At 32.3% G+C, this 13057-nt stretch overlaps 1 protein-coding gene across 3 annotated transcripts in view; it reads right to left on the bottom strand.

The window, feature by feature from the left end:
* Window positions 1–13057, bottom strand: part of LOC139511814 (protocadherin Fat 4-like) — a 68637-nt gene that overhangs the window by 34762 nt on the left and 20818 nt on the right. For all 3 annotated transcript variants that reach the window (XM_071298911.1, XM_071298909.1, XM_071298910.1), the window contains 5 exons: window positions 12915–12994; window positions 10389–12245; window positions 9968–10039; window positions 6814–8006; window positions 5861–5968 (listed from right to left, as the gene is read on the bottom strand). In XM_071298911.1, the coding sequence (XP_071155012.1) occupies window positions 5861–5968; window positions 6814–7896 (1191 nt within the window). In that variant the 5' untranslated portion in view covers window positions 7897–8006; window positions 9968–10039; window positions 10389–12245; window positions 12915–12994. The remainder of the gene's footprint in view (window positions 1–5860; window positions 5969–6813; window positions 8007–9967; window positions 10040–10388; window positions 12246–12914; window positions 12995–13057) is intronic.

Here is a 13057-nt window from a genome sequence, read left to right as displayed (position 1 = left end):
TTCAGGGCAGATAGATCTTCACCTAATAAACAATTTTACTTGGTCACATTTGCTCTAAATGCTTTGGTTTTTGAGTTATAAGCCAAAAACTGCATTTTACCCCTATGTTCTATTTTTAGCCATGGCGGCCATCTTGGTTGGTTGGCCGGGTCACGCCACACATTTTTTAAACTAGATACCCCAAAGATGATTGTGGCCAAGTTTGGATTAATTTGGCAGAGTAGTTTCAGAGGAGAAGATTTTTGTAAAAGATAACTAAGATTTACGAAAAATGGTTAAAAATTGACTATAAAGGGCAATAACTCCTTAGGGTGTCAATTGACCATTTAGGTCATGTTGACTTATTTGTAAATCTTACTTTGCTGAACATTATTGCTGTTTACAGTTTATCTCTATTTATAATAATATTCAAGATAATAACCAAAAAATAGCAAAAATTCCCTAAAATTACCAATTCAGGGGCAGCAACCCAACAAAGGGTTGTCTGATTCATCTGAAAATTTTAGGGCAGATAGATCTTGACCTGATAAACAATTTTACCCCGTATCAGAGTTGCTCTAAATGCTTTGGTTTTTGAGTTATAAGCCAAAAACTGCATTTTACCCCTATGTTCTATTTTTAGCCATGGCGGCCATCTTGGTTGGTTTGCCGGGTCACGACACACATTTTTTAAACTAGATACCCCAATGATGATTTTGGTCAAGTTTGGTTAAATTTGGCTAAGTAGTTTCAGAGGAGAAGATTTTTGTAAAAGTTAACGACGACGGACGACGGACGACGACGGACGCCGGACGACGACGGACGCCGGACGACGACGGACGCCGGACGACAAGTGATGAGAAAAGCTCACTTGGCCCTTTGGGCCAGGTGAGCTTAAAAAAAAATGGAAGCACAAAAGGCATTTTTGGAACAACTGAAACATCTATTAATTGAGAAACTAATGTGAGTCTTTTAATTGATGCGAATGAGATTGCTTTAGTACCGCTATAATAAGCTTTTCATTCTGATATATGGTACATGAATATGTGTGAAGCTTTTTCTTCACTCGCAATGATCAAACTCGCATATTTGTTTATTCTTCAAAAATTGCAATAAAAATGTACGAAATAATTTCTAAATTTACATTAGCTATTATATATAATCCAACAAAGTATTATTGGTTATCAAAGGTATTATAAGTTTTGTATGGTCTCTTATGAATTAATGAAAAGGACAATTGAAGAGTCATGTATTGAGATCAAAATGGGGAAACGCAGTTAGGTATTTCTTATAGATTTTAACATGCACGACTATGTAAGGTATTTCTTATAGATTTAAACATGCACGACTATGTAAGGTATTTCTTATAAATCTAAACATGCACGACTACAGTGGAGATCACTTCTAACCTCTCATTAGAACTGTCAGAATATTCTGTCATAGAACTGTTCTAACCTGTCCTAGAACTGTTCTACCTAAGAACAGTTCTACCCTAGAACTGTCAGAATCAGTTCTAGGTAGAACTGAATAAATCAGTTCTAGGTAGAACTGTCAGGATCAGTTCTAGGGTAGAACTGTCTAAATCAGTTCTAGGTAGAACTGTCCAAATCACTTCTAATCGTAGAACTGTCAGCAGAACTGACTAAATCAGTCAGGACTGTAGAACAGTTCTAAATGACGTCACTGCAGTAAGGGCACTTTAGAATTTAGAAGAAATAAATCACTTCCAATTACTTTGCTATATATTAAATAGCAGATTTTCTATATTTTTACTGATCAAACGACTTTTATTACGTTACATGTACAAATATCGAAGTGAATAGAAAGTTACCCAACTCATCGGAGAAATAGTTTTATAAGATTGCATACGGAAACATCATTGTTTACGTTTTTTCGTTCCCCGTATTTAACAGTCTCTTCCTAAATAAAACTCTGCATTTAATTCATGGAATTTTAATCGTAATTTACCTTGTTTGCCTTGGATTTACATTCATTTAAGATTTTGTTTTGACAAATGTTCAAACGAAAATTGTACAGTGGATGAATTATGGGATATTAATGGAAAAAGTGTTGTACAACGTAAAAAAGCTATATACCATCTCATCAATTTAGCCAGACTTATCCATAACGATTATTAATGATATCTGGGAGTCTGCAACTCCGAAAAATATACTGGATCTGAACATGAATGAAACATTTGCCCCTGGACGTTCGGCTACAAACAAAATCATGCATTTTTCTTTGTCTTCTTCAAATTAAATTAACAGTATACTATTCCAAGAAGAGAACTTCCCATACATGTACTTTTTATTTTATTTTTAAAATAAAGTATATGAATCAGTCATGTGAGTGTTGGATTATGCCATTAAATAGTTTTGTTTAAAAAAAAACCATCACAAACTACTGACTTAAACATGTTAAAAAGTCACTTTAGCATGTTTAATGACGGTTCATTATCATGGATAGAGAGGAAATAGCGGTGCGCTAAATTCTTAGTTATGGTATAAATACACCTTGTCGCTATTTGTCTGCCATTACTGGATATCACACAGGTTCCCGTAAAATTTTGACGTCATAAAACAAAATATCTGATGCCACAATGGAAAAGTCATTGTTGTCTGCTTCAAAAGTTCAAGAGGCCGGGTCAGCCAGGATTAGCGATAAGGTGTATTGTGTTTCAAAGTTGGTGTCATTTTTATCATACGATCCGTCCTCACATAGAAATAAAATTGGTTTACCATGTTTACAATGAGGCCATATACATGTATATTTACATGATAAAGTGTAAATAAGTTCAGTTTTGGTTGATGCGGTCAAATAATTTTGTTAAAACAACTCTCACTCAGTCTGATATATCGAAACCACTGAAATTTGTTTACAATTAAATATTTTGAATAAAAAGAGGACTTGCTGATCATGATATTCTAAATTGATGTGGAATTTTTTTTGTAGCCAATGTGTATCAATATTCATTGATATTGCTGTCATTTGAATAATACAATCCATCGTAATATGTATTACTATAGATGATTTAGTATGCGGCTATATACATATTAAGATTTACATAACAAAGTGTAATTATGGTCAGTTTTGGTTGATGCTGTCACATATGGTCAGTTTTGGTTGATGTTGTGAAATATGGTCAGTTTTGGTTGATGCGGACAAATAATTTTGTTATATTCATGAGTCAGTTTGAGATGTCAAAACTACTGAAATTAGTTTACGATTCAAAATTTTGATGAAAAAGAGGACATGCTGGCACTATAAACTGATGTGAGCATAATTTTATTTTCCAATATTGCTTTCATTTATATTAAACAATCCATCCTGATATAAAAATATACGTGATTTACTTTGCGGCTATTAAGATTGACATCATGTACATAATAAAGTGCAAATATGGTCAGTTTTGGTTGATGCGGACAAATTATTTTGTTATACCAGTCAGTCTGAGGTATGAAAACTACTGATATTTGTTTATGATGCAATATTTTGAATAAAAGGTGCTGGCATTCTAAATTGATGCAAATGAAATTAGGTAGCATTGTGTTCCAATATTTCTATCATTTGTGTTTTCATGATTTTACAATCCATCCTTACATAAAAATATTACAGATTTACTATGCGACTATAAGAGTTCCATAAAAACGAGCAAATATGGTCAGTTTTGGTTGATGCGGTCAAATATGATCAGTTTTGGTTGATGCGGTCAAATATGGTCAGTTTTGGTTGATGCTGTCAAATATGGTCAGTTTTGATTGATGCAGACAAACAATTTTGTTACATGATTACATGTTACTGTCAGTCTGAGGTATGAAAACTACTGATATTTGTTTCTGATGCGATATTTTGAATAAAAATAGGAAATGCTGGCATTCTAAATTGATGCAAATGAAATTAGGTAGCATTGTGTTTCAATATTTCTATCATTTGTATTTTCATGATTTTACAATCCATCCTTACATAAAAATATTACAGATTTACTATGCGACTATAAGAGTTACATAAAAAAGAGCAAATATGGTCAGTTTTGGTTGATGTGGTCAAATATGATCAGTTTTGATTGATGCAGTCAAATATGGTCAGTTTTGGTTGATGCTGTCAAATATGGTCAGTTTTGATTGATGCAGACAAATAATTTTGTTACATGATTACATGTTACTGTCAGTCTGAGGTATGAAAACTACTGATATTTGTTTCTGATGCGATATTTTGAATAAAAATAGGAAATGCTGGCACTCTCAATTGATGCGAGAGAAAAAAAATTGTGGTCATTGATTTCCAATATTGTAGTTATTTATATACTACAGTCCCTTTTGACCTAAAACTATAACTGAACTACTGTGCAGCTATTTAGATTTACATAAAAAAAAAAGCAAATATGGTAAGTTTTGGTTGATGCGGTCAAAAGATTTTATTATACGACTCAGTCTGAAGTATGAAAACTACTGATATTTGTTTATGATTCAATATTTTGAATAAAAAGAGGACATGCTCATTGGCAGATCAAGGGGGGCGGGGGTTCAGGAGTTGGAACCCCCTTTTTTTGACGATCAATGCATTTGAATGGGAACATATAACATATAGTTGGAACCCCCCCCTTTTTTTAAATGGCTGGATCTGCCCCTGCATGCTGGCACTATAAATTGATTCGAACAAAATTGTTTTCCAATATTGCTGTAACTTGTATAGTACAGTCCCTCTTGACCTAAAATTAAAACTGAAGTACTGTGCAGCTATATAGATTTGCAGAAAGAAAGAGCAAATATAATGTCAGTTTAGATTGATGTGGTCAAAAGATTTTTGTTAAACAGGTCTGTCCGAGGTATGAAAACTACTCGTAAACAGATATTACATTTGGTTAATGAGGTCAGGTAATTTTGTTATGTGATAACGAGCCATCCTGACTCCCAGAATAACAAATGTAAAACAATTCAAATAGTACCCCCCCCCCCCCCCCCCCCCCCCCCCCCCCCATAATACTAATTAACGGCTATGTACAAAAAAATGAAAGATTTGGTCAGTTCTAGCTAGAACTGTCTAAACCTGTTCTAGGGTAGAACTGTCAGGATCAGTTCTAGCTAGAACTGTCCAAATCAGTTCTAGGTAGAACTGACCAAATCAGTTCTAGCTAGAACAGTTCTAACCTAGAACTAACTAAAAGGTGTCAGGCTGACAGTTCTACAAACTGTTCTAGAACTGTTCTCCTGACAGATTCTGACAGAATTTATGAGAGGTTAGAACTGAACTCCACTGTATGTAAGGTATTTCTTATAGATTTAAACATGCACGACTATGTAAGGTATTTCTTATAGATTTAAACATGCAGGACTATGTAAGGTATTTCTTATAGATTTAAACATGAACGACTATATATGTAAGTATTTCTTATAGATTTAAACATGCACGACTATGTAAGGTATTTCTTATAGATTTAAACAATCACGACTATGTAAGGTATTTCTTATAGATTTAAACATGCACGACTATGTAAGGTATTTCTTATAGATTTAAACGTGCACGACTATGTAAGGTATTCTTATAGATTTAAACATGCACGACTATGTAAGGTATTTTTTATAGATTTAAACATGCACGACTATGTAAGGTATTTCTTATAGATTTAAACATGCACGACTATGTACAAGTATATGTTTGAGAAGATCGTTCTGTATGTTCATTTTAATTTCATAGATCTAAAAATAAATTTTATTTCAAATGATTACCATGAATTAGGAACACTAATTCTTGCATTTTCTTATATATTTGATTTTGTGATTTTGTTAATTCTGCCTAAAAGACTATATGATCATTGTTACAAATAAAACGCACATCTGTCTTACAAATTTGTTATCCTGATACCTATGTTAAGTTTACTTACCACTAATGAACATTTCAGTGCGTCTTTCTCATTTGCTACAATTGTATATTTGAACTCCCTCTCAGTTTCCTTTTCCCTGTCAAAGCCTCTTTCATTTTTAATTTGTCCCTTAAAGAATAATTACTGGTTGCTATGAGCTGTTCTAATAATGAAATATGTTATTACCTTATAGATTTAGTCATATTTGTTTTTAGATATATTTACAAATTTACAAAGAATAATACCATGATGACTGTATCGCCCCTTGCTATTTATCATAACATTATAAACTTTAATTTAATAAACACGTTTCGTTTAAACATCATGTTTTTTTGTTATTAACTTTTTTGAAATGAAATAAAATCGATTCTTAAATGAATCCATTATGATTCTTTGGTGAATATAGTATTTTAATAAAACATTTAGAAGGTCGAAAAATGCTACAAAATTGGGATTTAAATTTTCATAGTGTTTTCTCTGATATGTTGGGGTTTTTTTTTGGGGGGGGGGGGGGTTTTGTAATAGTTCGGGTTTGAAATTTGAGTTTTTTTCTTATCATTTGCTACTATCAAAAGATGCACTAAATTTTGTGAAATTCCATGAATGAAGTTTTAAGAATTAAATGGAGAGATCAATCAAATCTACAAGTTCTCCTGTAAGTGAGAAGGTTACAATAAAATATATCTTCCATCAACCTGAAAAAAAACTATTGGATTCCCGTCGATACTTAACTTGTACAACACAAGTTGAAACTGTTCAATTGTTGTTCTTGTAGCTAAGCCAAACAAAAATACAACTTTACAATAACAGTATCAATGTGAAAAAATGCACAAATTATTGACATTGACGGCATGGCCACTTCGGATAGGTAAATAATGAATAAGACGAAAGATAGGTGAAAAATAGTATATATGACTTACTTTTAATTGTTACTGTATGATATAAAATATCTTGTAATAAATTTATAATCTTACCGTATTAAGGTCAATACTAAAATCTGTATAAGCTGATCTATCTGTGAACTTATAGTTATTGTAATTTGTTATGTTAACGGTTTCTATTAAGATTGGAGTCTTTTGATTTTCAGGAATACTTCCAACAAATTTATTTTGGAGATTACTGGTTGTCGCTTGTTCAATTTCAACAGTTACAAATTCAGTTACAAGATGCAACCCGTCAGTCACTGAAACAGTGGCGTTATAACCAGTTGCATTTGTGCCAAAACCACTTTGTATTGATATGATACCGTAGTTATTGATCACTAATATACCGGGTGAACTGATCGAATACGTCAAATCGGAGTTTGTATCGGGGTCAGTTGCTGAAACAACGCCGACTATCAACCCAGGATATGCCGACTCTAATGTAAAAAAATTATACGGTTTGGCTATAAACATTGGACTTTTGTTATTAACATCTTGTACATTTATCATTATTGTAGTGTCAAATGTATAGTCACCTATTGATACCCTGAGTGTTTTCATAACTTTAATTTGCTCGATATAATCTAAAACGACGGACCCAAGAGTCAATGACAATCCACTTATTTGAAATTCAGAATCGGAATCAATTGAAAATGGAATATTTAATTTCAGGTTACCGACAACGGTATTTGCAACACTATCTTCGGGTAATTCACATTCAAACTCAGCACGTATGATATGAATTGTTATATTAGCTACGGTAACAGAAGTAAATTGTTGTTGAATTTCGACATATGTTGAATATGCTATTGTTGTGGAACCTTGGATACTATTTAGATTGATAGTTTTTGATGTTATAATAACGCCATCGTTTTGTACCGTTACGATACTATCACGATCTATTTTTGTCATGTTTTCAAATAATAAGCACGACTGGCAAACCAGGCCAACCACACTGTCTTTCAATGTTCCATCCATTATGAATATTTCTTCCCTAATAACACTGTCCTTGTTTACTGTTATTGTTATATGTCTGAAATCTCGTATCACGATACCATCAGCTGTTACAGACACTACCACAAAGATTTCATACTTCGGTTTCGTCAAATCTTTGTCCAATGCAATGATAACCATCTCCGTGTTTACAGTTTGGACTCTAAAAACATCGGAATCTTGTCCTATTATTTCAGCTACAGGCTTTGTTTTATATAGACCTTGTACCTCTGTGAAATCTATTTTAGTTACTAAAAAGATGAAATTGAAATTATTAAGAATGGAACAATTGCTGACCATATTATAATTTAAACAGTGGTTTTCCAAACGGCTCGGGACTTTGGTGGTCGGGTCATCTAATTATAACTTCTACAGTAATCACTTGACTGCTAACATTAAGAATGCAAGATAATACCCCGCCCGTGGCAGGATTTCAAGTTTTTTTTCTGCAAACAAATTAGTGATTACTGTTAATCAAACCTTTCAGTACTGTTGTGCTATTTCGTGGAGGCTATTTTTCACTGGTGGAGGAACTGGAGGTACCAAGAGAAATTAACAACCTTCGGTAGGAAATATAACATGAAATATCAGATAGATAAAATCATATATATATTTTCGTTTTTGATAATGTGTCTTTCGAGTTTCTTACCCAATCGAATCATCCAGTCTTCATTACATAATGTTCAAACAATTATATATGCAATGTATATGTTCAATTACATATAAGGTTTTCTTAAACCGAGTTATCTACCTTTATTCATGAACAGGCTTAATGAACATTTTTTGTAGTACTAGTAACATAACCTCTGTCCCACATTATGACGTTTGTCTATATCTAATAATACGTTACACATATGCTGGTCTCGTTCAACACTGAAGAGACATGTATTGTCGAAATATGCATCTGATGCATTCAAAATGGATACCGTTTATATCATTACACAGTCACGTGTTTATTGATGATATAAGGACTTCATCTAAAGAGTGAAAACTGATCAAAACTCTGGTAAGGAATTGACACAATACGAACACAAGTGTTACAAAAGTTATCGCAAATTAGTTCTTCAATTCGACGTGTCTCTATCATGACAAAAATATGTTCGTGGTCTTATGTATGATCTGATTAGCACATGCCATATTTAACATGAGATAAGTCTGATCTATCAAACTGTTCGTTGTGTCCCATTCTCCTTTGAAGCTTTTTGTATTTGATTGAAATCGCATGGCATGTAAGGCCTGCACAGCTGAAAAAATTGTCATGTCGATTTATCTAGTCTAGAATATCAATAAACACATGTTGCTTCTTATTAAAGCCTCAATTGCATAGTTTGACAAATGAAAATAGATTGAACAATTGATTATAATTGTCATTTTAGCCACTTCCAGGGTAAGGGGATATCTAAATAGTGTTTTCTGTAATGCATGAAAACCAACAAAATCATGAACAGATCATACATTTGTAAATCATAAATGATCAATGACTGATGGAGAAATATTCCATTATTTCATATCATTCAAAAGTTTTGACAGGAAATATCAACAAAACTAAGCTGTCGTGTCATGTCATTACCATGTACTGAGGTACTGGGCGCTGGTGATATCCTTATGGTCTTACAGTTCATCATCTTTGTTATCGAACCAGTGGTATTACTTATATTAAACGATAACAACTGCATTGCATAAGATGCGCATTCCGACAATATATGTTTCTAATGTGAAGTCCGATGTCAATATATTTGAAAAGTTCAAAAGCTGTTTTGAAATGTAAGTGTAAAAATACAATTATATATTGTATATAAGGTTTGACAAATCAGCCAGAGCATTTAAAAGACGGCTTTTTATAATGCACAATGCAACTTTCATCAAGTATGACGACGTGTTGCATAAAATTTGTGTAATATTGGATTTAGGAAATTGTATGCGGAACAATTACATATAATGCAGCGGGTTCGACTACAATTAATCTCATAATAAAACAAAATATTGATAAATAATTAAATCAACATAGTTATCATGACAAGCAGAGGTGTTTCAAGAATATTTAAATTCCAAAACCTTCTACTTACTTAATATATATTGTTGTGTTCATACTATGCAGACTGTTAATGTACTATTGAAATTTTGAAACCTGAATATTTTGTTTAATCAAATGATTTCAGAAGCAAGGAAAAAAATTATGAATTTGAAACTCTTCCAATAATTCACAACATACCTTGATCACCTGGTTGGCTACTTTCCAAAAGATTAAGCGATGACTGTTTTGATGTAAATAGTTCACTCGGTACTGTAAAATAAAGATGAGTTTCTTGTTTGTGTTTTGGAAAAAAATAAAATCACAAAAATAGTGAATTTCGATGGAATTCAAAACGGATAGTCCCGAATCAAATGGCCTCTCTTTTGAATACGGTTTGCCTTGTATGCAAACATCAATGAATTCTACCAATATTCTAAACTAAAGGTAATTTCTAGATTACACCTAAGATGCAGTGTTGCTTGATATGACTAGGATGCTTTAAGGAATATCTGACGGGTGTGTAATTATTTCATTTATTATCAAACAGCTCAATAATTGTTTGTGTATCGACAAGACATGTGTATGAATTAAATACAAAGCGACAAACAAACAAACTCACATTGTGTACACAATCCATTCTTTTTTGCATATCCCTGTGAACATCTGCATATCCAAGTACTGTCAATTGTGGTACAGGCACTGTTTGGTATTATACATTTAGCGGTTCCACTGTATGCACCACATTCTTCATCCAGTGTAGCGTCTGTTCTATTGACGCCCTCAACATTATCAAGGCATTGTGATGGTTGTACTGTAGATGGTACTGGTGCTGTAGTTGTTGCTTCGATTTCGGTAGTCGTCGGTTCCTCTGTTGTAGTATCTGAAACAATACATGATCAAATGACAATACAAATTCATAAGCCATTTATTGTTTTACCACGTGATGAGGACAAACCTATTCCGGTAGCTCGATGAAATTTGTGACAATTATTTCCACGTCACTTTGTCATCACAGATTTTTGGAAGTGCTTATCAGAAAAATTTTCTTCTAAACTTAAAGTTTTTTCATGACAATTTGTCAATCGCTTCGTTTGTTCCGTAAGATAAACAAAACCGAATGCTAAATTTGTGGAATGATGTGTCCAAAAGGTACGAATGGTCTCAAACAAGCGTTTCATTTCTGATTTTAACCATAACCTGGTCTAGTTCAATGTTGAACCATCAGATAATTGTGATGTCCTATCTGTAGTTTCAAGGATGTCAAAGAATAAAAATGGCTTGGAACGATTTTATTTTGATATGGCTTTTAACTCATCAATATCATTATGTAGATATAACTTTAGAATTCGCGTCAACCTGAAAAGAAATGTCAGTACAAGGTAATATGGGTGTTATATAAAAAATGTGAACTTTATTCTAAGTTTGACAAAAGATTTAACTCAATTTCTGAAAATAATCTGTAAACTAAGTTAAAAAAATAAATGATTTGAATTTAATTTAAAGTTCCCATTTGTAGTAGTTAATTTGGTAGAAACCTCTTTGTTGAATTTAACCTATCAAACAAAGAGGTTTTCGCATGATTAGTGCCAATAGGGATTGCATATTTTGTGCTGAATATTTAAAACAAACAAAAGATAAGAAAAAAAAATAAATTAAAACATATATCTATCAATAGTCTATTTCCCGGTTCCACGATTAACTCTGTAATTTAAGATGCTTTCATTAGGAAGAACTTAAATTTTATTAACAGCTAGCGATCAACCCAAATTTGTCTGTGCATATTGTATGATTTCTTTTGTTAAGATCAAAACCTTTGCTTTGCATGGAAAGTAAAATATTTTTGTCAAATCTAGAACCAGATGTCAATGCAATTGTCAAAGGGACACAAACTATCTTAAAGTGTGTAATTACAAAATCAAATCCGTAATTGGTAAAATGACTATTTAGTTATATGTTTGTATATCCATCTATTTAGTTTTCAAAGATAAACATACACAAAATATGCATTCCTTGCTGATGAATTAAAGTTTGCACATTTTAAAAAGATATCTTCCATCAATCTGTAATTCCGCCAGTATTGATAAATTTACAAATACATGTCCTTCATCAAAGTATGCCATTTATTTAGAACTGATATGCCCATGAAAAAAATAACATTACTGTACTCATTTAGATAGTTGCATGCGATATTCCATAACTTAATAAAACGCTTTTAAATTTAGAATTTCTAAATGTGCATGCCTTCCTTCATATTTAACTTTATAATAATAAATTGCATTCTATTATACTAGTGTTATAAGCAGACAATGTTAGTACAAGAAAGCGATCAAAACTTACCCATATCTGAAATAAAAGGAAAAATTCAAGCATCCATACCTACCTGTTCAATTGAATATACTTACCGAACTCCTTTAAGTCTCCTTACAATGATTCTAGTCTACTCACGCTTTTTACAAGAACTACTTCAGTACAATTTCTACAAAAAATAAGAAAAAACTTTTATTATAAACGTTACATTCCCACCATTTACTCGATTCCTTCCATTGGTTTGAGTTTGGAATTCTTTTAATAAGATATAACCATTTTTTTTTGTTTCGAACTTGTGTCTGATTGAAAACAATAGAGATAGCAGAAAAGACGTATTATAAGCGGTTATCAATGTGCAAAGTATTGTTTACTACTGTTACTACATACTTGCATATTTTTAGTACTTTGATCAACTTTGAAAAGTATTCTATCATTGATGAATATTGATTAGAGATATGCATTATCCCATTAATATCTAAATGTCGATACGGTCTAACTTTGCTAAAACGACTTAATTAAGTTCAAGATTGAACTGCCCCATGTTTCTGCTGATGAATGTATAAGAGTAAAAACTATATCCTATATCAAGTCTATGTTAGTTGTTAGAACATGGGATTTCTTTTTTGTTGTCAACATCCACTATATGGGACAATTGTTACTTATATGTGCGTTTTCATCTTAAATATTTTTATTGCCAAACAATAGTGTCGCCGCGCGTAGTATGAGCACAAAGCATGCGAAAAGCAGACATGGTTGTAACTCGTAGTGATATAATTTAATAAGAAAACGGTGTACAAGCTCGAGTTTCGATTTATATATATATATATATATATTATACCTTCGTAAACGACTGTTGAAATGCATTTCAGATGTTAGCGATAGCTGATCTTCTGTACGGGAATTTAAACTGGCCCAGTACTGAAAAGAAATATATATTTTATTTTATTTTTTATTGGCGAAAAAAACTTTTATCAAATATAA

The sequence above is a fragment of the Mytilus edulis genome, chromosome 2 (genome assembly GCF_963676685.1).
Source record: "Mytilus edulis chromosome 2, xbMytEdul2.2, whole genome shotgun sequence".
In the NCBI taxonomy this organism is placed as follows: Eukaryota; Metazoa; Mollusca; class Bivalvia; order Mytilida; family Mytilidae; genus Mytilus; species Mytilus edulis.
The sequence above is the reverse complement of the archived record's forward strand: the minus strand, read 5'-3'. Positions and strand labels throughout refer to the sequence as shown.